This window comes from Antechinus flavipes, chromosome 6, assembly GCF_016432865.1.
Source record: "Antechinus flavipes isolate AdamAnt ecotype Samford, QLD, Australia chromosome 6, AdamAnt_v2, whole genome shotgun sequence".
In the NCBI taxonomy this organism is placed as follows: domain Eukaryota; kingdom Metazoa; phylum Chordata; class Mammalia; order Dasyuromorphia; family Dasyuridae; genus Antechinus; species Antechinus flavipes.
The window spans coordinates 205,278,264-205,304,332 of record NC_067403.1 but is presented as its reverse complement, the minus strand read 5'-3'; the positions used below and the strand labels follow the sequence as shown (position 1 = coordinate 205,304,332).

Below are 26,069 nucleotides of genomic sequence, written 5' to 3'. Positions count from 1 at the left end.
ACAAGCTGGGGGATGGATGGGGAGCCATGGTAAAAAACCAGTTCTTACAAAAGTGGATCTGGGGGTAGGAGCTTATTGTTTCTCCTGTATAATGAAGGGATTAGACTAGATTCTTTATAAGGTTGTTTCCAAATCTAGATACTGTGATCTAGATACTGTGATTCTTTAAGAAGTCTGAAGAAATCTAAGAGCAAATTTAGAAGATGAAATAGGAAAAAGCAGTCAAATCTGATCAAACCCACATACAGAGAAGAAATCTCATCTGGAAATGGCTACTTTAAAGGCACTCAGAGATTCATGTTGCAGATCTCTCAGAAGGAAATATTTCCAAAAATCATAGACAGTTATTTGTCAGTGATTACACACATACACAGACACACACACATAATATGGAGATACCTGATGATTTCAGAATCATATATCTACTTCCCCATCTCTATAAAATCTTTATGAGAAGTACTTGTGATAATCTTCATTTATCAGCATTTTAATGTCTCTGATAAGCTTTCTTCTATAAAGAAAGTAGCATGGATGATAGCTTCCTCATTTTATACCTCATTCAAACTGAATTAAAGGACACAGCTAGTAAATAAATAACAGAGTCAGAGCTACCCTGACTTCAAATGCCTTTGGCAACAATATATCATGTACTAGTAAGAGCTTGTGCATGATTGAGACATTGAGAACAACTTCAAGGCTTTGTGTGACTAGAAAAGATGATGGGTGTTCATGTAACCTAAGTGAGGGAAGACAAATGGACAGGCCATGTGGTTCAGTGTTGGACCTAGAGTCAGGAAGTTATTGGTATTATTGTTCAGTCATTATTCAGTCATGTCTGACTCTTCATGGCCTTGTTTGGGGCTTTCTTGGCAGAGATACTAGAGTAGTTTACCACTGCCTCATTTTACAGATGAGGAAACTGAGGCAAACAGGGTCATGCCTAGTCATGCCTAGGGTCATGCAGCTAGTAAAGTGTCTGAGGAATCAGGAAAATCTGAGTTCAAATCTGTACTCAAACACTTACTATCTGCGTAACCATGAATGAGTCACTTGACTTGTCTTCCTTTTCTCACCTGTAAAATGTGAGATCATAATAGCACCTCCCTTCTAGGGTTGTTGTGAGGATAAAATGAGATATTTGTAAAGTGCTTTGTAAACTTGTAAACCATTACTGTTGCTGCTGCTGCTACCACCACCACCACCACCAGCCATCATTCCTCTTCCTCTTCCTCCTCTTCCTTCTTGTACTATTCCTATTACTACTACTATTACTACACTGGTATATCCACACTACTAAACAAATAAAATAAAGTTCTTTAGCATATTAGGTAGATACCTTATGGTGGATTTACCAAAAGAACTAGTAAAAACCACCAAGAAAGAAAGAAAGGGCATGCAAAAGTGGCAAGCTGCTTCAGTGATAAAATAACCTTAGGTCCAGCAGGAAGTTTTGGGTTTAGATCCCACCTCTGACAATACCTTTGTGTCCTTATGCAACTTATTAGAACTGTTTTAACATGACAGGGTTGTGCAAAATGGCCTTTGAGGTCATTTTCAACTCTAGAGTATGATCTTGCAGTCCCCTGAATTTTTTCATAAAAATGGGTTCTAGTTCTGGTTATAATTTTTCCTGGCTGTCTGATTCTGGACAAACATGTTGAGTCTCTGTCTCCTCATCTATAAAATGGACATCGTAATAACATTTGTCCTAAGGAAAGAGCTCTGCTATATGAATGTGAGGTATTCTATGACAATTAAGTTGTAAGATCCCTGAAGATAGGGACTGGGTATATTCTTTGTGCCGTTAGCAATACTAGGAAAATGCTAGGTATGTGATAGACAATCAATAAAAAGACATATCAGTTATATGTCTTAGAAAGGGTTTCAAAGAGAATCAAATGAGCAAGCCATACACAATTTATTTCTATCCATTTTAATTCATATCAAACGGGGACCCAAAGCAAAAAGGTAAATCAATAAGCATTTATTAAGTGCTTATTTAGTGCTCAGGTAGTGCTAAGTGCTGAAAACACCCAGGAGTTAAGAAAATGGGTAGAGGATGGAAGGACAACAGGAATGAAACAAGTAGGGTCATATGGAGTGAGGGACCTGGAGTCAGGAAGACCTGAATTTGGACACTTAAACATCTTGAAGCTCATTTTCTGAATCTGTAAAGTGAAGGGGTTAAACTCAATGATCTCTAAAATCCCTTCCAAGAAGGAATTTATGTCCAAAGAAGAACTAGAGAACATCATAAAATGCAAAACGGGTAATTTTGATTACACTAAATTAAAAAGGTTTTGCACAAACAAAACCAATGCAGCAAGATTAAAAAAAAAAAAAAAGCAGAGAGCTGAAAAAAAATTTTTTTTACAGCCAATGTTTCTGATAAAGGCTTCATTTTTAAAACATATAGAGAACTGCCTCAAATTTATAAGAAAATTGACAATTTTCAGATGAAGAAATCAAGGTCATTTATAAATGTTCTGAATCACTATTGATTAGAGAAATGAAAATTAAAGTCCCTTCTAACTGTAAACCTATGAACCTAAGATCTATGTCCCACTCCTTAAATAGCAGGAGAAGGATGGGAGGTCATCAGTGACATTCTGGCAAGAATAACTCAGAGCATCTCTAGCTCTGCCCATTTCTCTATCACATCTAGTCAATGAGGGCAGATCACCAAAGTTATAAAAGCTTTCAGATCAGAATAACCTAGAGAAGTATTGAAAGCTGTGAGTTTTCTAGAGAAGAGGCAGGTTTTTGCTGAGCCTAGATGGTTGCCCATATTTAAAAACAAAGGCGAGAAGATACTAGGTATAGGCTAAGTGAGCCAAATAAGGAACATATGCATGGAGTATGAAAATTTCCAGAAAATGGTAGGAAGATGTCTGGGCTTAGCTTTTTCATCTGTAAAATAAAAGAGTTAGATTGAATAATCTCTAAAAGTAGTTTTTGGTTCTAAAATTTATGGTTGAATAAAGGTGCTAAAGTCAAGCAAGAAGCCCAGAAAGATGAGAGAGCCCTTATTTCAAGCTGGAAGGGTTTCCAAGGCTTTGGTCTAGAATTGAAGCCTTTTGTTTTACCAATTAGAATTGTGGTACAGATTTTGACAACCTAGGGTCACTAAGAGTCTTAAGTAGCACAGTTGGGTTTTGTACCTACTTTCTTTGATTCCAAACCCAGCACCCTCTCTACTATATGCTCAAGATGACAATAAAGTCACAAGTCACTTTAAAAAAAAATTTATGTTACAGACCCTGAGGAAAAGATTAGCTTCAGATGATTAATATGGAGAACATTGGGGAAGTCGTTGGTAAATTGTTCAAATTCAGCACAAGATACATTTTCCCTTCATGCTGTTCCCAGAGATTCTTTCTTTCTAAATTCTGAATTTATTCATAAACCTAGGATGTGTGTGTATGTGTGTGTGTGTGTGTGTGTGTGTGTGTGTATGTGTGTGTTGCATAGGCAGATGAGTGAAGGGATGGGGGTGGGGAGGTTAGGAAAAGCTTCCTTCTCAAAGGCTCACCACTCCCTCAGACAGTGTTTGGTGCAAAGTCCAGACCAGTCCCCACCCTGCCATCTCATCAAACTGCATACCTCTTAGGAGCATAAATCCATAAAGATGAGTATGGTGAGGAAATGCAGTCATGGAGGTACAGTGGTGCCGAACTAGGAACTCAAAAGTATTGAAATGTGTTGTTTGTCTGCTCAGTAAGCCCCAGAGCAGGGCTGAGAAACACACACACACACACACACACATACACACACACACACACATACACAGTAAGAGAAAAAGAAAGAGACAGACAGAGACAGAGAGAGTGAGAGAGAGAGAGAGAGACAGAGACAGAGACAGAAACAGACAGACAGACAGAGAGAGACAGAGACAGAGAGAGTGAGAGAGAGAGAGGGGCAGAGACAGAGACAGAGAGACTCTTTCCTTAAAGAGGAGGACCCCACAAAGAAAGATATAACCAAGCACAATTTTTCGGACTTTGCCTTTCACAGCCCAGTGGCACAAATGAAACTGGAGTCTGCAGGCCAGACACAAGAGATCCCTGAAGTGGAGGTGGGAGGGTGAAGGGGAGGGGATTGGGCTTCTTCAAAATGGGTGACTTGAAATCCACACTCACCAAACCCTCATCGGCTGAAATTTCTTACCTTATGTCCTTTTACAGGCTGAACTGTCCTGTGCTCACCATCAACCTGAACTCTTAATCTAATTCTTTCCTATTCCATTTTACATACTCTCACTAATCTGCAATGGGAAGCCTGTATTTTCTAGGGATGAGTTTATCTTTTACCATATAACGCTACCTGTCCCCATCACAAGCCCCACAAAAAGGTGCCAGTTATATATTAGAGTAAGGAAAAATAGTGGACTGAAAGTCAGGAAAAGGGGGTTCAAATGTTCTCTTGGCTCTAGCATCTTTGGGGGGGAGTTGGACAAAATGATCTCCCTTGTACTATTAACATAACTTCCTAATTGATCTCCCTTGCCTTTAGTCTCTTTCCAATTCATTCTTCCCATAGCTACCAAAAGGATTTGCCATAAACACACATCTACCAGGTACCTCTAAAATAAAACCCTTCACAATTTGACTTAGAGAATTTCCAGACTATTCCTTATATGCCACAAGACTGGCCTTTAACTATAACCCCTTTATTTGCACAGTAAGGAAACTGAGGCTTGGGGAGGAGGTTATATACTTTGTTCAGAGTCACCCAGTCAGCAATTGAGCAATTGAGATGTCATTTGAAGCCTTATCCTTGAATACCAGAGCCTTCTTTCCATGGGCTGTATCCCATATCTGGGGTGGAATTCCTCCTCGTTTCTGTAGCTTCCTTCAAAGCTCAGCTCAATTGCTGCCTCCTACAAAAGGGCTTTTCTGATCCTCCCAGCTGTTCCCCAAATTATTTTGTATTTAATTAAAATGTCAGCTCCTAAAGGGCAGTCACAGTTTCGGTTTTGCTTTTTGTATACAGTCCCAGCCTAATCCTTGGCACATATGTGGTAGTTACTTTAAAAATGCTGGTCTATTTATTGATTTAATGATCTCTATGATCTTATCTAGTTTTGACATTCTACAAGTATCTGAGCCCATGTTCGTTGAATGAATGGTTATAACTCTACCCTGCTAGGATATGGATGCCTACCCAGATGGTGGTACTCCAGTTAACTTTTTCAGATCAGCCTGATGTTTGATTATATGTTAACCAGGACTTACAGGCAGACATCACACTGAACGGCTTCAAAATCAGAAGTACCCTGAATAAGCACCTTGATCGGGCCTCCCGATACTCTTCTCTTAAAATTTCCATATCTGTCTTTGGTTTTTCTGTATCAACCCCCAAACCTGAGGTGACTTGGTTCACAGGAACCCTTCTTTTGACCACCAAGGTCTCTTTATATAATTCTGAGCAGGGATATGAGTGGAGAACCCTCCCTGAGGTGAAAGGGCAAAAGCTGAACTTCAAGATAATTCACAACTCATTTCTTTCCTTGACTGGAGGAGATTGGGGGAGGGGGAGAGCAGGATACGGTGTGTGTGTGGGGGGGAGGTTCCGTGGGTAGAGGAAAGTTCTTTCTAGGAGTCTTAGCCCACTTTAAAGTTTAGCTGGGGATGATTTAGGAATCCGTTTTTGTTGTGTGTGTGTGTGTGTGTGTGTGTGTGTGTGTGTTTGTGTGTGTGTGTGCACGTAAGAAGGGAGAAGGAAGTTCCGGGCACGTTTTGATTCTCTTTTGGAAGGAAGAGGGCAGAATGGATGTTCCAGGGTAGGTTCCAAGTTAATACAAGTGTCTCGGGGGAAGGAGGGAGGAAAGGGGAATGGGGAGTATGGTGGATGAAGAAGTGCTCCAGAAGAAAGGGGACTGGGGACGATGGCCCCCCAGGGAGGCCAGCCGGACTTATTTCCTCCCCTCTCCCTCCCTCCGTCTCAGAGACCTGGCCAGCAAACGGTCTGAGTGGCCCAAGTTGGGGAGCGTGACCCCCGCTCATCTCATGGCTGTGTGAAGGGCGCAACGTCTGAAGTCAGCCTTGTGGGAAGCGGCAGTGGAGCGGAGCTCCAGCTGCGCTCCGCTGTCCTGTCCTTCCTTCTCCTCCCGAGTATCCTCGGGCCCGAGCCACCGCAGCCCCGCGCTAGCGCCACCCGCCTACTGACCTTGTGCCGGAACTCCCGGGCCACCTTCCTGTCCATTCTCGGGCCGGGCCACCTCGCACCGGGTTCTCGGGGTTCGGACCGGAGGCAGCTGGACAAACCCCCGGGAGGGACAGAGGCGGGGCGGAGGGAAAAGAGTCCGCAGACTAGATCTCAGAACTGGGAAGCCGTTAGGAGGGGGTCGGGGGACGGAGGGGGCGGGATCCTGAGCCTCTGGGAGTAGGGTGCGCAGGTGGGGGCGGGGCGTGGGGTGCGCAAGTCGGGGCGGGGCCGGTGCCCGAGAGTGTTTGGGGGCGGGGACAGGGCTGGCAAGTGAGGCTGGAGGTCCGGGAGCGTTTGAGGGGCTCTGGACTGAAAGGGCCGAGAGCCTGTGTCCACGTGGTACCAGCATCCCCAGAAGTGAATCCAACTTCTTGAGCTAACTCGGCCTCTCTTCCCAGAATCACTCTGAAGCAATGAGGATCTAGAATAGTTAGCCGGAGGTCTCCAGGAGCTCCCAGCTCCGTATGGAGCCGAGGGTTCACTCTCTGCGGTGATCACTCGGGGCTTGGAGATCGAAGCAGATCAGTCCATGTTCTGATCTCAGAAACTGACAACCCAACAGGGACGCAGAGTGCCCAGCCCGTATCCCCTCATCCCTTCCCCTCTGGACCCGTCCCATCCCCCTCAACCCATCCACTACACCTCAGACTGAAAGAAAGGAAGAGAAATTGTGGGGAGAGCCTAATGCGGGCAACTTAATGAGTGACTTACATCGGAGAGGGAAAGGGTATGAAAAGGATGGCTTGGGGGAAGAGGATGGATGGGATGAGAGAAGTTTAAAAGGAGGGTGAATTTGCCCTGTTGCCTGGTCTCAGGAGCAGGACTTGGTCTTGGTTAGTTTTCAGAGAAGTGGGTGTAGACTTGCCTCTGAGAGTAGTTTTTTGGTATTAACTAATGTGTTCCTACTTTACCCCCTTATGATTCCATGAATCCAGGCTTGTGCTTTAACTATTAGTGATACATTTATTTCGGTGAATTCTTCAGTTATTCCAATGTGAAAATTACTCCCCCCTCCCCCAAGCAACAGGTTAGACATAACACACACACACACACACACACACACACACACACACACACACACACACCTCAGTGTGAATGAGTTATGTTGGGGGTTAGGGAAAGAGAGAGAACATAGTGTAAGGAGTCAAGGCATTGTCATGTCATTCTTTTATTTATTTGTTTATTCTAGGCAATTGGGGCTAAGGGACTTGCCCAGAGTCACACAGCTAATCTTAAATCATTCTTGGAGGAATTCTGTGGCCAAAAAGGACTTCTTCCCTGGCTGCCCAAAGCATCACAGCAACTTGGAATTCTTTGGTGGAAGGAAGAGGGGGGAGGTATGAAGTTTTTCTTTCTGGGAAATTTCAAAACAAATCCTTGGAGGCTTCAATTTATATTCATATTCTTCTTAGTTACAGAACTGAGATCCTTTCCTGAGGTCAGGTTTTGATGGAGAAGTGCCTGGAAGGGTACAAGGAAGGGGGAATTTCCAGGAAAAGAAAAAAAAAAAGGGGAGGTGGAGATAAGCTTCTTTCAAAGCTTGAATATCAACTCTGTCTCTTTGGTTGAACTCTGACTCATTTTGCAGAATAGGACAACACTCACCTTCATCTAAATCTAGAAAGTCTTCCTCAGCTGTCCTGGCCACACAACCAAAGGGGAAAGGACCCAGGAGATGGTGGGGAATTCGGCCTTCGCCTTTTTGCTGCTATTGTTGGTTTGGGTGGTGTTGGGAGTGGGGTAGGAAAATAGAGGGATAGGTAGGAACCCTGCTCATGGGACCGGGTCTGGAAAGATCTGAAGAAATGAGGTGGGATGAAGAGACACCTGAATGCAAAGGTACCTTGGGCTCAGAAATAAGGCACAGGGACTGTTCTACATACATGAGTAGGACAATTTCCTGACCAGAGAGTTGCTAATGGGATTGCTCTAATGGAATTGAATTAAAGAAGTCCCTCAGCCATCCATATATCTTGTAAATAAAAAAGCTATAATAATAATAATAAAAGAAGTCCCCCAGAGCCTGCCACCAGAGGAAGGGTGCTTAGCGCCGGCCCCCCACCTCCACCCCCATCCCATAACGGGCGGGGAAAGGCTGGTCGCACCTACGTGATAGTAATGAGCTGGGCTGTCCTAGCGCGCCCTCCCAGGTTCCCCAAAGAAGTGAGGCAAAAGGACCGAGCTTAACACAGAGGGGACTGGTCTGGACGGGTAGGACGGGACAAGGGAGGCACGGCACTTCGCAAAGGCCTCTCCTCCGCTCTGCCCAAGATGCGCCCTCGCCTAATGTAGGGCGTCCGGCGCTCAGCGGTCAGCTCCCACCTGATTGTTGCCCACGGTCCTCATGGGGAGCCTGGCCTCGACCCCCACGGCGTCTGCGATCTGGCTGCTGGTTTTTTGTCTTTGGGCCTCTGGAGGTGAGCAGGGAATTAGTTTTGCAAGCCAGGGCGAAGGTCGGGGGGAAGGGAGGACGAGACCCCGAGCCAGAGGCTTTACAATTTGCTACCCTTCCGCTATTTTCAGCCACCATGTCGACTCCCCCTAGCAGCCGCTCGGAGCCTCCGCCCGCTAGGTCTGCGGAGCGCAGGTGAGTGGGTGGGAGGTTGGGGCCCTTGTCCGCCATTCCTTTGGGGTGGAGAGGATCCCTCCCGCGGGCGCTCCGCCGGCACCTCTGCTATCCAGAGGTGGCCCTGGATGCCTCGTTGGCGCGGCGGGCTGAGAGAAAGGAGCAGGGTCGAGTGAGGAAGGGAGGGCTGGGGGGTCTGGGCTGGGAAGGGAGCGCAGCTGCTTAAGCGTGTAAACTCGGTTCAGCTAAGTTTCCGTTAGCCCCGAGTCTCTTCCCTCCCCAGCCTCGAAGAGGCCAGACTTCGGCTGAGAGACGCCACTGGCCGTCAGGAAGACCAGGTAAGGGGGCTGCAGGGACCCTGGTATGGGAGTGAGAGGGAACCTCCACCGGGACCCCATCTCTCCACTCTGTTTTGGTTGGGAAAGAGGGTCGGTTAGTACTGTCACTTCTCCACACACTTAGAAAGAAGTTGGGCAGAAGGGTGATCCGGGTGGAAAAAAATCCTAGCAATACTGTGATGTGGACAGTGCTCCAGTGAGGCAGACAGCTGGGGAGGCTGTGGGCTGCTCTCCCTAAATTAGAAGAAGCCTTAAGGTCTTTTTCAGTTCCGAGATTGTGTGAATCAGGTCAATGGGACGGCAGGTCTACTTGGCTGGTGTCATCTTAGGCCAAATAGATGAGACCTTTCTGCCAGCTGGCACTCAGGCTGCTCATGAGCCAGACAGTCAGAACCAGTTCCCCTAACTCCTAGAACTGGGTATGTGTCTGCCTCTGGTGGGTGGTGGGTTTGAAACTGCTTACAGATAATGGCTTTGGGGTATTGTTTAAAGAAAAGGCTAGTGGAGGGAGAGGGAGGGAGAACTCTCCTTCATTTTTCTTTCTTTCTTTTTCCTCTTCCTGGCAGGAGCCCTACCCTGAATTCCAAGCTGGGCCTCTCTGTCCCACACTAAACTTCCCAGGCTGCCTGGGATCATTGCCCGAGATGCATGATAGAAAACTAGGGCAATCTGGGGTGGGGGGCAATGCTGGGCGGCAGGTGCTGGTCGACTGTATATCTACATGGGTGAAACAGATAGTGGAGCAATTATCTGAGTGATCCAGCACCTCTCATCCTCTGAATTTCAGTTATAACCTGGGGTGTAACTTTCTTTTCTTTTTCTTTCTTTTTAAAAATTTTAGTTGGGGGAGGGTGGTAGTCAGAAAGACAAACTTGTTTCTACCACTGCCTTCCTTTGCTGGTTTCCTCTTCAAATTGTTGTCTATCTCTCCTCCTAACTTATAGTTCCCTCCATATCATAAAGTGGGTAACTAAATTGGCTCTATAACCAGTCAGAACCCCACTTGCTAGAAAGTTGATTTTTGTTGTCCGACAGGAGATAGCAGGACAGAAACTGTCAGAAGCTGTCTAGACAAGACTCAATTTTCAGAAAAAGCTCAGGCATTCTGGGGCTCTGTCTGACTTTCTCTATGAAAATGGGGAAACCACTATCTCTTATCATTAAAAAAAATCATAACAGTCCATGAGAAAAGAAAGTTATGAGTTAGTAGAACTCAGTGCTGAGCGGGTTTTTTTCTTCGTCTATGCACTTAGTTTGTATCTCCTTAGTATCCTCTGCTTCCAACAAAAAGAGAGAAACAGACAAGCATCCTTTTCAAATTGTGACTTTCCCCATCGAGGTTGGTATAAGAAATTAAATGGAAATTTGGGGGGAGTCTTGCAGAAGCTGAAGATGACGTGAGAAGGCCAGTAGATGATACAGAAAAAGTTTAGGAATGTAGAAATTCATTATATATATATATATATATACACACATATATATGAATATAGATATTCATTATATATAACATATACATGTGTATATATACATATATACACACTTTATGTAGAAGTTTAGATATATAATATTATATGTGTGTATATCTATGTACCATATATACATATATAGAGCAATATATAATATCATCATTTTACAGTAAGGCATTGTAAACACTTCAAAAGAAAAAGGAAAAATTCAAAAATTCAGACTTCTTTTCTGGTACAAAGGAAGGACCAAAAAATTCTACATGGATTTTCCAGGTTGTGGGAGCCACCACATCCCTATCCCCGAGATGAGAAAGGGATAACTAGATCTCTAGTAGCCATTTTGGCTACTGCAGACAGGTGGGATAGCTCTAAAATTGGAAGGGACCTCAGAAGTTTTCTAGTCCAAGCTATTCATTTTACAGTTGATTAAAGTGCACTCTTTAGGTTCCCGATGCAGGATTTGAAATGAGGACTATCTCTCTATTCTGTACTGTGCTGTCTCTTGATAATCTCCCCCCAAAAAACCTTTTCATTAACTCCTTGGCTCATTCAACACACTCATCATGTAGCAATCTTTATCTAAGTACCCCTGTCTACACAGTATTCTCTTTCTTTGCACACAGGAAGATTGCTGGGTAAATTTCCCTCCCACTTTTCTCATTAGGGAGGTGTCTATGGACCTATAATGACTGGCCACCAGCCCCCTAAGAATGTGGGCCCTGACAGATGTCTCAGGTTACTGTTTTTGGAGCAGTGGAATGTCATTATTGTGAAAGCTGTTGCCAGGGGAGCAGAGTTGAGACCGGAGGGGTTGGTATTTACCTGTGTAGGGAGCTGAGCCAGATCCCAGTAAGACCTATCTGTCTAAAAATGGGGCTAATGATGCCTGCTGTTACCTCCTGAATCTTTTTTTTTAAGGGTTATCCATTCACTGTATGTTAGAAGATAAGGTCATAGATTGAGTCAGAAAAAGCTTTAGGCCAAAACTTCTTAAACTATGAGTGACAACCCCATATGCCATCATGTACTGAATGTGGGGTTCACAAAATTATGATTTATTATCAGTAAATGTTTCATTTATATGCTATTTTATATACCTATATATCTAAAGTCATGTAAAAATTTCCATGGTGAAAAAGGTCATGAGTGGAAAAAAATTTAAGAAGTCCTGATTTAGGCACTCCTTTCATTTGGGGGTAAAGAAACTGAGGTCCAAGATTGGTCGTTGTTGTTTATTTGTTCTGATTTCAAAACCAGCCTCAAATTATTATGATTTACCCATCGGTGGAAATAAACCTCTCTGTTACCAGACAGCTGTGAATTTGATGGCTAAAACCCCAATGTCTGAGGGTTAATCCAGAGGGTGTTGGTCATTCCAACGGGCTTCTACCCTGAAGGAGGAGTTCCTTGCTTAGAATTTTTTTTATTTTGGGGAGAAGGTAGTGGGTCAGACCAGTGATCTCAGGTTTCAGCCATCTTTTTCACAATGAAACTTTTCTTTTTCCCCCATCATAGTTTCAATATAGCTAAGTTTGGGATAAGAAATTAAATGGGAATTTAGACTAGGTTCACTCTGGGAATTCCTGGGTTCATCATCATTTCACGCTTTAGGTTACTTAAGATTTTTGATAGAAACTGGTGGGGTTCACTCAGGCAAATCTGATTGGTTTCTCAACTCTGAGGTGCTACGTTAGGGATGGAATGCCAGTTAACTAAGCAACTGGAAGGTTTTGGGCTTAGAAGATTCCAGAAAAGGGAGATCAATTCCAAAGAAGGAGAGCTGTAAACAGTATCTTAGAAGCATGTTGATATCACATAGTTTATTTTATCCATAAAACGTCATAGGATTACAAGCCTACACTGTAAAGGTGAGTTTACTGAAGCTTAGAGAAATTAAACTCTCTGCCCATCCCCACAGCTAAGAAGTTACTGAGATAGGATTTGAATTAAGACTACCCAGACTTCAAGTCTAGGATTCTACCCACTTTGCCCTGCTGCTTCTTTTGCCATTTATTAACCATGTAACTAGTTCCCTTTCTTTTCTAGACATCTATGTCCTTAGTCATGTCCTTTGTATTTCCTGCTCCTGACTCTTGGGTAACCCCCTGCAGCATATCTACCTTTAGCTTTCCATCCTCCTTTGGATTCTTTGTAAACCTAGCTGTTCTGAAAGCATGGTGCTTGAGGACTTGAAAGAATATCAGCACAATGACTGGATTCACATGGTCCAACAGCTTGGAATCTGATTTGCATCTTCGCCTAGTTTTGAGCACAGAACTTATATATGAACAAGAGTGGAATAAGTAAGTGCTGAATTAAAAGGTTTCTTAATAGGGCATAGGGTTGGTGAAGACGGAATCATCCAATTTAAGTAGATGGGATTAGAGATAATGCTGGCTTTCTGGAAATGGAATGTACCCCAAACTAACTTGAAATTTAATCTCTATTATTATCAATTTCTAAAGTTTAGATAATCAATAAAACAGTAAATCAAGCCCCAATTTGTAGCAACTGCAAATTCCCAAGGTCTAAATGTTTATACCTTTGGCGATAGACTGTTTCAAACTTTCTATGACTGTAAATGAGGGAAATGCAGCAGAGGGAGAAATAGGTAAGTAATGGATTTTAGTTTAGTATTCGCTTGTACATGGGTTTTGGCCAAATCTTCTGTAAGATCAGTATTCTCTGTTGGAGTTGTCTTTTTCCCCAGTCTTATTCTATCCTAACAGTGTGAGTAGCTTGTTGGGATGGATTATTTGCAGTTCTGTGACTGGGCTTGGATTGTGTGTGTGTGTGTGTGTGTGTGTGTGTGCGTGTGCGTGTGTGCGTGTGTACACCCATGTTCTGGACTTGGATCCTGTGTGTATGTGTGTGCATGCATGTGCTTATGGATGTGCACACCCATGCCAAAGTTGGATAGAGGAAAAAAAATCAAGTGAATAAAGAAAAAAAAATCTTCCAGAGCCTGAAAGAAGAGACTTTAGGTCTTCTCTAAGAGCAGTAATTAAAAGCATGTGGAGATCATTAGTGTAATGGAGTTAGAAAACCCCATAATTGTATTACTTCCTCACCTGACTTTTCTTCCTATCTCCAGCTGCAGCATGAATGTGTGCACACATTAGAAAGGTAGTAAATTAGGAAATGTAGTAAGTTCTCGAATCACTTTATCAAACAACTCTCTTCTCTCTCTTGTCATTCTAAAGGAGTCTGAATCTTTGGGGTCTTCAGCAATGTTTTCTGTCTGGGAAAGGAGACTCCATCGTACCAAGTGTGCAACGCCCTGTAAGTTGTCTTAAACCTTGAAGAGAACTGACCCATGAACTTCATGAGTCCCATGATTCTCTTCATGTTCTTCCTAGTCTTGGAAAACTGTTCACAGCTTTCCCTTCTCCCCAAAATCTCCTCTATTTATTTGGTTATAACTGAACAGGAAAGTGATGTGACAGTCAGGATGTGTCTTTGTGGACTTTTCCTCTTATAGGACTGTCCTCCCATTTTTCTACATACCCCACAGGTTATCATGGTGCCTAGCGCATAGTAGGTGCTTAATAAATAATGACTGATTCTTTCCCTTCTACTTTCTATAGCCAAATCCTGATCTGTTTCCCCCCTTTTCTCTTGTAGTTTTCTCTTCCCTTCCATTCTAATGACTTTGATCATGGCCTCCTCTTCTTACTATACTTTGTTCCCCATCCAAGGTATATTTGAAACTGTCCTTTGAGAGTTGCTGAGAAGAGGGTGTAGATAGAAATCTCTCATATGCTCATAACCATCAGCTAATTGGTAAACATGGACAAAGCCAGTGGGTTTCAGTGATATCTATGTGACTGGCTTTGTCCATGATTTAGTCCAGTAGTTTCCAGAGTATAAGCTATAGCATAAACCCAAGAAGTAATAAGGAATATGAAGAATAGGGCAGGAAGACTCGTCACAAAGCAGCCTCCCCTCAGTAGGCAATGCTGGACTTGTCTCCCAAGCAACCACACAACTCTCACTAATTACTTTTATAGTATATTAGACTAGTTATAGACTAATACATTCTCATTCTACCCCTTCATGGAGTTTAGCAAGCTCCCAACTTTCCCTTTCTGAGCTGAGCTTCAGTTCCTCAAGGCTATTACAACTTAACTCCAATTACAGCAGTTGCACAAAATCTATTAGAAAAATCCTACACTGCCCCACCCCCTTCCACAAGCCCACCTAGGGGAAAAATTACTGATGGAGTAGATGATCAAAAAGTATGGAATTTGAGAGAGTAAATTGATTTTACTTTGCAGACTTATTCTCCTGCTTCAATGGTGGGGAATGTGTACATCAGACATTCTGTGACTGCAGGCGTTTTAATGCGACAGGTCCCCGATGCCAGACAGGTATGACTGGAGCCAGAAAAAGGTGCCGCTGTTTTCCAGGGGGGAGGGAATGACAGTGTCCTGAGCTTCTGGACAGGTGGTTGGTGGATGGAATGGACTTTGATTATTCATCTCTGAGAAACTAAATGCACTCATCCTGTGTATTCATTTCTGACCTCCTCCCTGAAAGTTTGCCTAGACTTTCTGTTGAAAGCTTTCCTTTTGTGCTCAGTGTATAACACAGGCCCAGAGAGAGACAACATTTGCCGTACATGGGGACAGCACCATGTTGAGACATTTGATGGCCTCTATTACTATTTCTCTGGGAGAGCCAGCTACACTCTGGTGGGTCAGTATGAGCCTGGTGAGCAGAGCTTCTCCATTCAGGTGAGGAATGTGCAGGGCTTCTGCCTTGGTCCAACTCATTATCCCTTCAGGGGAGGGGATTGGAGTGCTTGGTATGTACTTTTGTGTAGGACACAGTGCTATAGACTAAACTTGAGATGGGTTGTAAAGTATTTGTTAACTTAGATTGAGACAAGGGATTCTGGATCTTGGAAAGATCTGGGTGTAGTTTTTTTTTACCTTGGTCTTTACCCCAAATGACCCCTAAATGACCAGCTTACTCTAGGACTCAGAGGCTGATTCATACTAATCAACTTCCTAAAGGACAGGACCTTTCCAACTGAGATCTGGTGAGCAAATTGGCCATCTACTTCAATCTAGACTTGAGCTAGAAGAATTCCAGAATTGCAGAAGCGGAAAGGACTTTGTCAGTCATAGAATCATAGATAGATCTATATGTAAAAGGGAATTCAGATACCTTTTAAATCAACCTTTTCAATTTACACTTGAGGAAATGGAGGCTAACAGAAGTAAAGTTAATATTCCCATACTAAAAGTCAGACATTATAGTACACTTGACAATGAGGGGAAGCCCCCTATCTCCCAAGGAAAGCCATTTTATTTTTCTTCAGCTCTAATTTTAGGAAAGTTTTCTAACATCAAGTGTGAATTTGCTTCCTTGTAACTTTTATCTATCTCTAGTGGTTCAACTTTTGGGACTAAACAGAACTAGTTTAATCCTTTCTTCAAATTCTCTTTGAAAACAGTTCAGGGAAATTTCCTATTCCATTTTTAATCAGCTGCAGTGATCAGGAAGCTGTTCTTTAACATGCTCAAATCTCTCTATTTGCATGTTCCCCAAGTCATTCCTAGTTCTTCCCTCTGGCACCAAGGAGAATACATTTAATCTCACTTACACATAACAGTCTTTTGAATTCTTAAACTCAACTGTGATATCCTAAATCTTATCTTCTCTAAGGTAAGCATCTTCAGTCCCATCCTTGGATGAGATGATGTGTAAGTCCTTTTATCACCTTGACTGCCATGTCTGAATGTTCACCAGTTTGCCAATATTTTTTCTATAGGCATTCAGCATAGAACATAAAACATGTGCTCTGATTGGAATTGAGGAAAAATTCCCATCCTCTAAATTCTGGACACTATTATCTCCAGCCTAGGATGATGTAGATTTGGGGGGTATTTTGTCATTCTGTTGTTATCTCATAATGAACTTTTAGGCCACAAAATCTCCAGATTTTCTTCACTTGAACTGTTTTCCAATCATTCTTCCTCCCCCAACCTGCACTTGTGAAGTTGGTTTTTTGAACCCAAGTTAGAACTTTGCATTTATTTCTATTAAATTTAATGATTTCTGATCACTGTTCTAGCTCAGGAGTTCTCAGCCTTTTTGATCTCAGTATCCTTTTACACTTTTAAAATTGACCAGGAGCCCTTTCTCCTGAATTTTTATTTGTATGGGTTATAGCTATTGATATTTGCTGCATTAGCAATTAAAATGTCTTAGCATTAGATAAACATAGTTTTGACCTGTGACTTCATATTCAAACTCTGTGACCCCATTTGGGGTTTTCTTGGCAAAGATATTGGAGTGGTTTGTAGCCATTTTGTTCTCTAGCTCATTTGACGAATGAGGAAATTCAGATTACTGCAATTAAGTGACCTATCGAGGGTCACACAGCTCGGAAGTTTTGGAGGCTGGATTTCAACTTGGGAAGATGACTCTTCTTGACTTCAGGCCTGATACTTTATCTACTGTACCATCGAGGTGTTCCTTTTGACCTTAAAGACCTCCTGAAAATACCTCAGGGATCCCAGGATTCTCTGGATTACACTTTGAGATCTGCTGTTAGTTATCTAAACAGTTAGTTTTCTCTACCCATTTTATGTTGTTTTTTTTTGAAGCAAATCTGAAAAGTGTGCCTTCAATATCTTCATCCAAAGCCCTGATAAAAGTATTGAATAGCAAAAGACCAATTTAGAACAGATCTTTTGGGGCCGAACTCATTAATTACTATTTTGTTTTATTTTCATTCATTCAACCAAGTTCTGAATACATCCGACTAGATTATCCTCTAGTCTACATGTTTATCTATGAGAAGCATGAAAGACTTGATCAAATGCTTAGCCCAGATGCCAGCATATTAAGTTACACTAAGAAATGTTACTGCAGAGTGAACTGGATTCTCAAGTTGGGAGGTCAGCTTCATGTCTCGGTAATGTCATTGGGTCAAATAAGATAATAGCTGGAAAGCACTTTGCAAACCTTCAAGCACTATGTACATGCTCTCTGAGAGGCAGTGTAGCTTAATGGTTAGAGTGTTGAATCTGGAAAACCCAAGTTCAAATTCAACTTTGACACTGGGCTTTCATATTATTGTTGAGCTTTCACCTTCCATTAAAAAAAATCTATTAAAATTAATTTTTGGCAATTGACAAACATCTATTTTCTTCCCCATTACTTCTTCTTAGTACCACTGGGGAAAAATGGAAAAACAAAACCCTTGTAAAAATATGCATAATTAAGAAAAAAATCTCATATTGGTTGCATTCAAAAAATACAGTCTGCACTTTTTTGAGAAGAGGGGAGTCCACTCCAATCTCTTGGTCAAATAGATTTTGCTTTTCCTTATCCAATCAATTGTCATCCTCCCTGACCACCATTCCCCTATATATATATATTATCTTCTCTTCTAGTATTATCTTTTTGAGGAAAGGGATAATGTCCCCTGCTTTTATTTGTATCTTTAGTTCTCCTAGGGCCTGGCAGAGAATAAATGCTTAATAAATTCTTCATACATTCATCCAAATTCTGCTTTCTTTACAAGTCATGGTCTTGTGTAAGAATCAAATGAGATTTCTCTCTCTGTCTCCATCCTTTCCTCTCTCTCTCTTTCCTTCCCCCTCCCTCCACCTCCCTTCCTTCCCCTCTCTCTCCCTCCTTTCTTCCCACTTTCTCTCTCTCCTTCCTTCCTTCTTTCCTTCCTTCCTTTCTTCTTCCTTCCTTCCTTCCTTCCTTCCTTCCTTCCTTCCTTCCTTCCTCCTTCCTTCCTTCCTTCCTTCCTTCTTTCCTACCTTTCCCCCCTCCCTCTTTCATTCTCTCTCTCTCTTTCTTTCTTCCTTTCTTCCTTCTTTCCTTTCTTCTTTCTTTCTATAGTCTATATATCTGTAATAAGATTTTATGTAGGTGTGTATATAGATACATATATATATATAGATATACATCCATATATATGCTTGTGTATATACTTATACAGCATACATTTAGTACTTTGTAAATCTTATTAGAAGCATTACAGAGATGTTGTTAGCTGTTACAACTTGACCTCATTTGTTCTCAGGTAAGTCCCTGGTATTGTTCTATTAAGCTCTAGTTAGGTGAGAGATGTGCTGGTAGAGGGCATTCCCACACCATGAATTCCCCAACCTAATGGAATCACAGACTGTTTCATTTAAATGTATGTAGTAGTAGTTGTTGTTACCATTTCAAAACCATAGAAACCTGGAATCTGCCTTCCTGTTTTTGAGAGAGTTCTACCAGGCTGCATTCTTATATATCAGCCAGAACACTTTTTGTCTTGGACAGTGCTTAGCATATACTTGCTAAATTTTTACTCTTCAACTCTTTTTTTCCTCCTCACTCTATTGTTCCTTATTATTCATCCCAAACATTTATTTTTGTCATACTTCCTCTTGTCAGAAATGTAGAGGCAGTTAGATGATATGATGGCAGAATGCTGGACTTTGAGTCAGGAAGCCCTGAGCTCCAATCCAATCCAATTGCACTCACTTTCAAGTCATTTTACCTGTCTGTGCCCCAGTGTCCTCATCTATAAAATGGGGATAATGATAACACTCCCCTCACAGAATTTTTACAAGGTTCAAATGAGATGACATGCAAAGTGCTTTATAAATCTTAAAATGTTCTATAAATGTTAGTTATTATTATTATTTGAGTTAATCAGACTAAAATTTATCTGCCAGTAGTGATGAAGTTTAGCATGTAACTCCCAGTGTACTGATAAAGCTAAGAAGAGTTGAGAAAGATTCAAGTCTCACCTTGACTCTCAGACCCAGACCTTGGCAGGACCTGCAATGGGGCAATGACAGAGAGATTGTCCCTGGCTTAGATGTATCAACGCTCTCATTTCAGATTCACAACTATCCAGAATGCAGCTCTTTCCCCTATAGCTGCCCAAGATCTGTCAGCCTCTTCTTTGCTGGGGAAGATGAGATCCGCCTGAGTAGGAATGTCACTCATGGAGGTTTGGGGTAATGAATGAACTTTTTTGTATCTTCCCTTTTCTAAAAGGAAAGTACAGACAGGAAAATTTTCTATATCTTTCAAGTTTTCTGACTCTGGATAACCTTTATGTTAAGCCTTCACGAGGTCTTCGGTTGTTTAGGGGACACAAGTAGGTGAGCCATATATATAATATGTACATGGAGCATGTATCACAAAGGATTTATGTAAAGGTGCCCCATCATGCTTGTCTTTGGCCTCTACTTCCCTCACACTTCTTTTCTCTTCCTATTCCTCTTCCCTCTTGGTGTCTAGGTTTTTTCTTTATTGGAGCAACTCATATGATAAATTTGCTCATCCCGTGGTTTTAGGAACTTCATGTGCCATCCCTCCCAGATAAGGTTGCATTTTTTAAAAAGAACTTGGATTCACCCAAAGAAATGAATTATTAATGGCTGAATTTGTTAGTGTGGTAGGCTAAAAGAATAATAGAGATGGGTGATTCATTTATGTTTATTTAGATTACAATAGTAATATCTAATGTAGAATAATAAGTATTTATATCATAATCATTTATATAATATTTTTAAGTTTTCAAAGTATATTCCTCATAACAACATTATAAGTATTATTATCCTTTATCCTATTATCCTATATATACTTTAGAAAGTCATAAATTGAGTTATAGAGAGATAAAATGATTTGCTTACAATCTCAAACCTAATAGGTGTTGACTAGACTCAAACTAGGCTCAAACAAAGATCTCTTGGCTTGAGACTCCATAGTCTTTCCCCCTTTGTGATCTCTTGTAGTTTGAAGGTAGAGGAGTCTCTCTTTCTATCTCTCCAATCCCTATGAACATGTTTGTGGTCCTGATCGCCCATTCAGTACCTTCATACTGTAGTTAGCAGACTCAGGTTCAAGTCTTAGCTGTGAGGTTTGCTAGCTGTGTGACCTTGGGCCAGCTTTATTATTCTGATCTTAGTATTTTCATCTCCTCATCAGTAAAATGGAGCTATGTACTTATGGCATCCATTAAATACATTGATTCCTTCAGGTCTATAAGAAAAAGCTACAAACTATAAAATGTTATACAAAGGTTAATTACTATTATTATTGGAATTGTCTAAAAACTATGCTTACAATTATTTATGTAATACTTTAATTTGTAGATATAGTTTGCAAAGAAAAGTCTTTGTAAGCTGTAAAGTACATTATAAATTATTATAATATCTTACTATATAACTGCAATTTATAAAGAAAGGACTTTGCAAACAGTGAGCTGCTGTTATTCTAATTGTGTTATGTTCCAGTGGGTCAGTTGGTGATGGTAAGTAAATATTCTAGGTTAGATTGCTTTTTAATAAACACTCTTCTTGGAGGGTCTCAGTGAACAATTATTATCACCTACCTCTATTATTCTTTTAGCCTACCACACTAACAAATTCAGCCATTAATAATTCATTTCTTTGGGTGAATCCACGTTCTTTTAAAAAAATGCAGATTTGGGAGCTCTGAGTAGCCTGTGTTGTCTCCCCCTATGCTACGGCAGGGTACAGCTGCCTCACATTACAGGGAACTTGCGACTCCATCAGATGGCTGGCTATGTCATCGTACAACATCAGTCTGCTTTCACACTGGCTTGGGATGGTGAGTCAGCTGTCTACATCAAGATGAGTCCTGAATACTTAGGCAAGACTCATGGGTTGTGTGGGAACAACAATGCCGACCCCCAGGATGACCTGAAGACCAGCTTTGGTGAGTCTTGAGAGCCAATGGCTCCAGATCTTCTATCCGCTATCCCTTTCCCAACTAGAACATCAAGAGGGACGTCCAGGATTGGAGAGATCGGGTGGATGGGTTGGGAGAGAGCTAATCTTTTCATCAATTAATTCAGTATAATGTGCCTACGATGTACTCAGCTCTCTGTAGATGTTGGACGTCCTCAGAGATCATACATTTTGTATGAACATAGTTGTTTGCATGTTGTAAAACCCTTATCTGAAGTTCTTTCTACTTCTATGACTTCTTATAGTATAGAAGCAGAGAAGTCCTTCCCAGAGCTCTTCAGATCATTCTATGGGGGTAATAGCCCATGTGTACTTGATTTTATGTCAGTGACTTTGTTCCTTATCTTGTAGTCAGGAAATTTTAGGTCAGACCCCATTACTTCTTTGACCTTCAGTTTCTTCTTCTATAAAAGGGGATTACTAATTTTTAACCTGTGTACCTCAGGTTGTAAGAAGGTAGTCACCCACATACTACTGGAATCATGACAGTAGTCCATAGAGAAGAAACTAGTAACTGAGGTGACTAGAAAAGGCTTCCTATAGGAGGTGTCATTTCAGCTTAGTTTTGGAGAAATCCAGGGAATCTAGTAGATGGAGGTGAGAAGAAAGATCATCTCAAATATGGGATGAAAAGACATGGAGTTGGCAGATATTTGTGTGAGGAACTGCAAGGAAGGAGGCTGTTGTATCTGATCATAGAGAGTTGGAGAGGAGTCAAGTGTAAGAAGAATGGAAAGGTAGAGAGGAGCCAGGTTGTTAAAGGCTTTAAATGTTAACAGAGGATTTTATATTTGCTCCTGGAAATAATAGGGAGCCACAGAAGTTTATGGGGGGAAGAATAAGAAAACTAGGACAATGACAGTAAATACCAAATGCTATAGTATAGAATTCTTACTTGATAGGGAAGGTAAGTAGGACAGTGAGGGAGCTGAAGGCTGTGCCCTATGAGGGTTAATTTTTAAAAGTAATTTTTTATTGCTATCTTTATTTTATATCACCTAAATTTCCCTCTGTATTCTCCCCCCTTTCCTCCCAGGTAGCAAAAAGTTTTTAAAAAGGCAGAAGATAAAAACAGCAGAAATAATTAATGTAGTAAAAAAGATCTGAAAATAAATAGAATGTTCTCCACTCATGAATTTCCTACCTTTTCAAAGGAGAAAAATGTTTTTTCCCATCTCTTCATTGGGTCATGCTTCTTCTTTGCAACATTGTTATAATTTTGTAGCATTCACTATTGATTTCCTGGTACGGGTGGCTCTTTCCATTTACATTGTTTCCATTTACATAATCATTGTATATATTGTTTTTTGGCACTTCCTAATCTGCATCAGTTCACTGAAAGTCTTTTCATGATTTTCTATGTTCATTCTAATTCACTGAAGATGTGAGTCTTGAATTGGCCCTTGAACTAGGCCTTAATGAGCCCAGGAAAAAGAAGGGTAAAGACTATTTCGGTTGAAAGGAGCAATAGAAGTGAAAATGCAAATGTTAAATGATCTTGGAGTATCTGTATCTAGGAAAGAATGGAAAAGAATGAGGATCACTGGAGAGTGGATGGAACCAGATTATAGAGGGCCTAGAATGCTAGGCAGGAGCATTTGGACTTGATGTTGCAGGAAAATGCTATGAATTCTTAAGCAACAGAATGAAATGGTGGAAGCTATGATGTGTGTGTATATATATATATACACACATACATATTTGTTTTGTTTTTAGATCACAGTGCCTGGCACGTAGTAGGTGCTCAATAAATGTTTATTGAATTGAATTGAATTTTCAAAAATCTCCTCCCTCTTCTACTCTCAGTGATTTACCCTTATAACTACAAACATCTTTCTATTTTAAAGAAAAGGAAGAAGTCACTCAACGAAATTAACCAACAGATCAACAATCTGGTTATATGTGTGTTTATGTTTGTATATACATATATGCATAGCCATCCATATATACATATATATGTGCACACACATATATACACATACATGAGAGAGAGTGTATGTGTTCCAAATCCTTAGTATCCCACTTCTGCAAAGGAGAGAAGAGGGCACATTTTTTCCATCCCTTTGTTAGGAATAAACTTGGAAATATACTTATCCAGGATTCCATTTTGTTTCTTTGGTATTATTTCAATATACATTTTTGCATATTTTTGTAGTCATTATGTATACTGCTTTTCTATTTCTGCCTAATTCACTCTGAATCAGTTCATATAAATCTTCACATATTCCTTTGCTTTTTGATATACAAAATTTCTTTTGGCACAATAATATCTCTTTGCATTAAAGTACCATAATACTTTTGGTCATTCTCCAGTAGCTGGATATCTACTAGTTTGTATTTTTTTTTCACCTCAAAAATGCTGCTAATTTTTTTTTTGGTTATATATGGGACCTTACCTTATAGCTTTGATCTTAGAATTTATGTTTAGCAGGTAACTACAAAAGGCTTGAATATTTTTGATGTTTTCTTAGTTTAATTCCTAACTGGGAGGCTACATTTAAAAATTAATTTGGCATTTTATAAAGGAAGAATTTAAAGTGGGGTAGGTAAAATATTAATTCCTGGCATTTATGTAGTACTTTAAGGTTTGTAAAACATCTTCCATGTTATTTCATTTTAGTCCTCACAACAACCTTGAGAGATAAGTATTATTATTATCTGAATTTTACAAATGAGGAAGCTGAGATAGAGATAGAGTAAATGACTTGTGCAGAGTCAAGCAGCTCCCTCAGTATGTAAGGCAGGATTTGAATTCATTTCATTTTCAAGTCCAGCTTTTTATTTATCACATCATTCAGAGCAGTCTTGTTAGGAAAAAAGACTGTCCAATTGAAATACCATTGCAACAATTCATTTGTTCTGAAATTCATACTTGCTTACTTGCCTTTTTAAAAACATATTTTAGTGTTAATTGATTTCTATGTTCTCTTACTGTCTTTTTGTTTTGTTTTGTTTGATATTACTTCCTTTTCTTTGGTGGTCACCTTTGGAATGACATTTTATCCAACAGGAAAACTGACAGAGGATGTGGCAGAGTTTGTGAACAGCTGGCAAGAGGATCCCCCTGATGAGACTCTTGGACCAAATGTCTCATTTCCATCACGCCCTCCATGTTTCCATCAAAGTCCCACCACCATGCAGGTCTGGGTCCCCCCAGAGTCTTCTCTATTGTTCAAAGTCCAGCCTTGTTTTCTCCCTGCAAAAGAAAAGAAAACAAAGATTTCCTAGCTGGGCCATGGATCCCATTGCTGAGGTCCCATTTTGGAATATGTGAGGAGATACTTATGGTGGGCACTTTGTGTAGAAGAAAACCATTCTCAGACTACTTGGAACTTCATGATACTGGAAGGAAGGGGCCTAGGATATAAATGTCTTCTTTCATCCTTTCTTCCTCCTTCCTACTTCTTCCTCTTTCTTCCCTTTTCTATTCTCCTCCTTCCTATTCCCCTTATTTTCTTATCTTTTTCTCACTAACTCCTCTTTTCTTTCTTCTCCAGGCTATTTTCTCTGTCTCCCTGTTTTTTTATTTTCTCCTTTCTGTCCAATTGGATAATTGGACAGAACCTACTCTGGTATAGTTAAGGAATGGACATGTACAGAGATAGGTGATGGGATAAGATCTCTCAGATTTTTATTTTCTTCCTGAACCCACCCTCTAGCATCTGCTGCTTTATTTCTAGGGGGTGTATGAGCTGTGTGAGACTTTGCTGAAGTCCCCATTTGACACCTGCCATGACTACGTCAGTCCCTTGCCCTTCATGGCTAGTTGTACTAGCGACCTCTGCCTGTGAGTTTGTGGTAGGAATCCTGTGAAATGGTGGTGGGGAGGGGAGCTCCTACTTTGGATCTGAGACAGGACTATCCCCATCCACAGGATTTGGTCTAAGTCTTAAGCCTGAATCTTTGAATCTTGTGTCTTTCTTACTTTCAAAGTATTCTTTAAAATTGTTTTTACATATTATCTATTTTTTTATCTTCTCTATCATCTTGTAGGATTGGAATTGAGCTAGAAGGAAAACAGAGCTTAATTTCTCCCTTTTTAGATGGGGAAACAGGCATTGAGTGGGGAAATAGGGGGAGAGTCAGAGTTAGGACCCAAATATCCTGATTCTCAGTCTAGAGCCCTTCTACTAAGCCTTGCTTTGCCCCCAACTAGTTTTCACCTTCCCAGTATAAATAAATAAGTCAGAAGTCCAGCCAGGTAATGGCTCTGGTTTTGTATCTATGGAGGGTCCCAGGTATAGAGGTCAAGGTGGAGGGATGGCCCTGCTGATCCTGACCATGTCCTGATTTCTATGTTTCAGGTCAGCATCTGAGGATGCCACATGGTGCCGGGCACTGACGGAATATGCCCGGGCATGTGCCCATGCTGGGCGCTCCTTGCAGGGCTGGAGAGCCAAGTATTCACTGTGTGGTAGGCTGAATGAGTTAGTGAAGTCTGTACAAACTCTACTGGGAGATGGGCAAGGGAATCTGTAAGGTACACACCTTAGCAGGGTAAGGACACATCCTTGATCTGCGTTCTGAAGAAAGGGCCCAAGGTTGGGAGCCTCAGGTCAGAGAAACTTGGCTTCATTGATAGCATATTTATCTGGGCTAAGTCATGGCTGGCACAATGGAAGGAATAGCAGTTCTGGATCCAAAGAAGCTGGGTTCAGATCCTGATTTTGACATTACTTGTCTGACCTTGGACACTCCCTGGACTTTGGTTTCCTCATCTGTAAAATAAAGTGATTTATTGAGATGA

General features: G+C 41.2%; 2 protein-coding genes across 4 annotated transcripts in view; one reads left to right on the top strand and one right to left on the bottom strand.

Annotated features, from left to right (window-relative positions):
* USH1C (USH1 protein network component harmonin) overlaps positions 1–6,391 on the bottom strand; it is a 62,116-nt gene extending 55,725 nt beyond the window's left edge. Inside the window, exon 1 of one of the 3 annotated variants that reach the window (XM_051964477.1) lies at positions 6,169–6,391. In XM_051964477.1, coding sequence (XP_051820437.1) covers positions 6,169–6,204 — 36 coding nt within the window. In that variant the 5' untranslated portion in view covers positions 6,205–6,391. The remainder of the gene's footprint in view (positions 1–6,168) is intronic. The other 2 variants (XM_051964476.1, XM_051964475.1) reach the window with 2 other exon arrangements.
* Positions 6,392–8,735: 2,344 nt separating this feature from the next.
* OTOG (otogelin) overlaps positions 8,736–26,069 on the top strand; it is a 96,417-nt gene continuing 79,083 nt past the window's right edge. Inside the window, exons 1-10 of the mRNA XM_051966752.1 lie at positions 8,736–8,794; positions 9,057–9,111; positions 13,700–13,859; positions 14,855–14,947; positions 15,159–15,313; positions 19,443–19,561; positions 21,085–21,290; positions 24,333–24,463; positions 25,003–25,109; positions 25,627–25,736. Coding sequence (XP_051822712.1) covers positions 8,736–8,794; positions 9,057–9,111; positions 13,700–13,859; positions 14,855–14,947; positions 15,159–15,313; positions 19,443–19,561; positions 21,085–21,290; positions 24,333–24,463; positions 25,003–25,109; positions 25,627–25,736 — 1,195 coding nt within the window. The remainder of the gene's footprint in view (positions 8,795–9,056; positions 9,112–13,699; positions 13,860–14,854; positions 14,948–15,158; positions 15,314–19,442; positions 19,562–21,084; positions 21,291–24,332; positions 24,464–25,002; positions 25,110–25,626; positions 25,737–26,069) is intronic.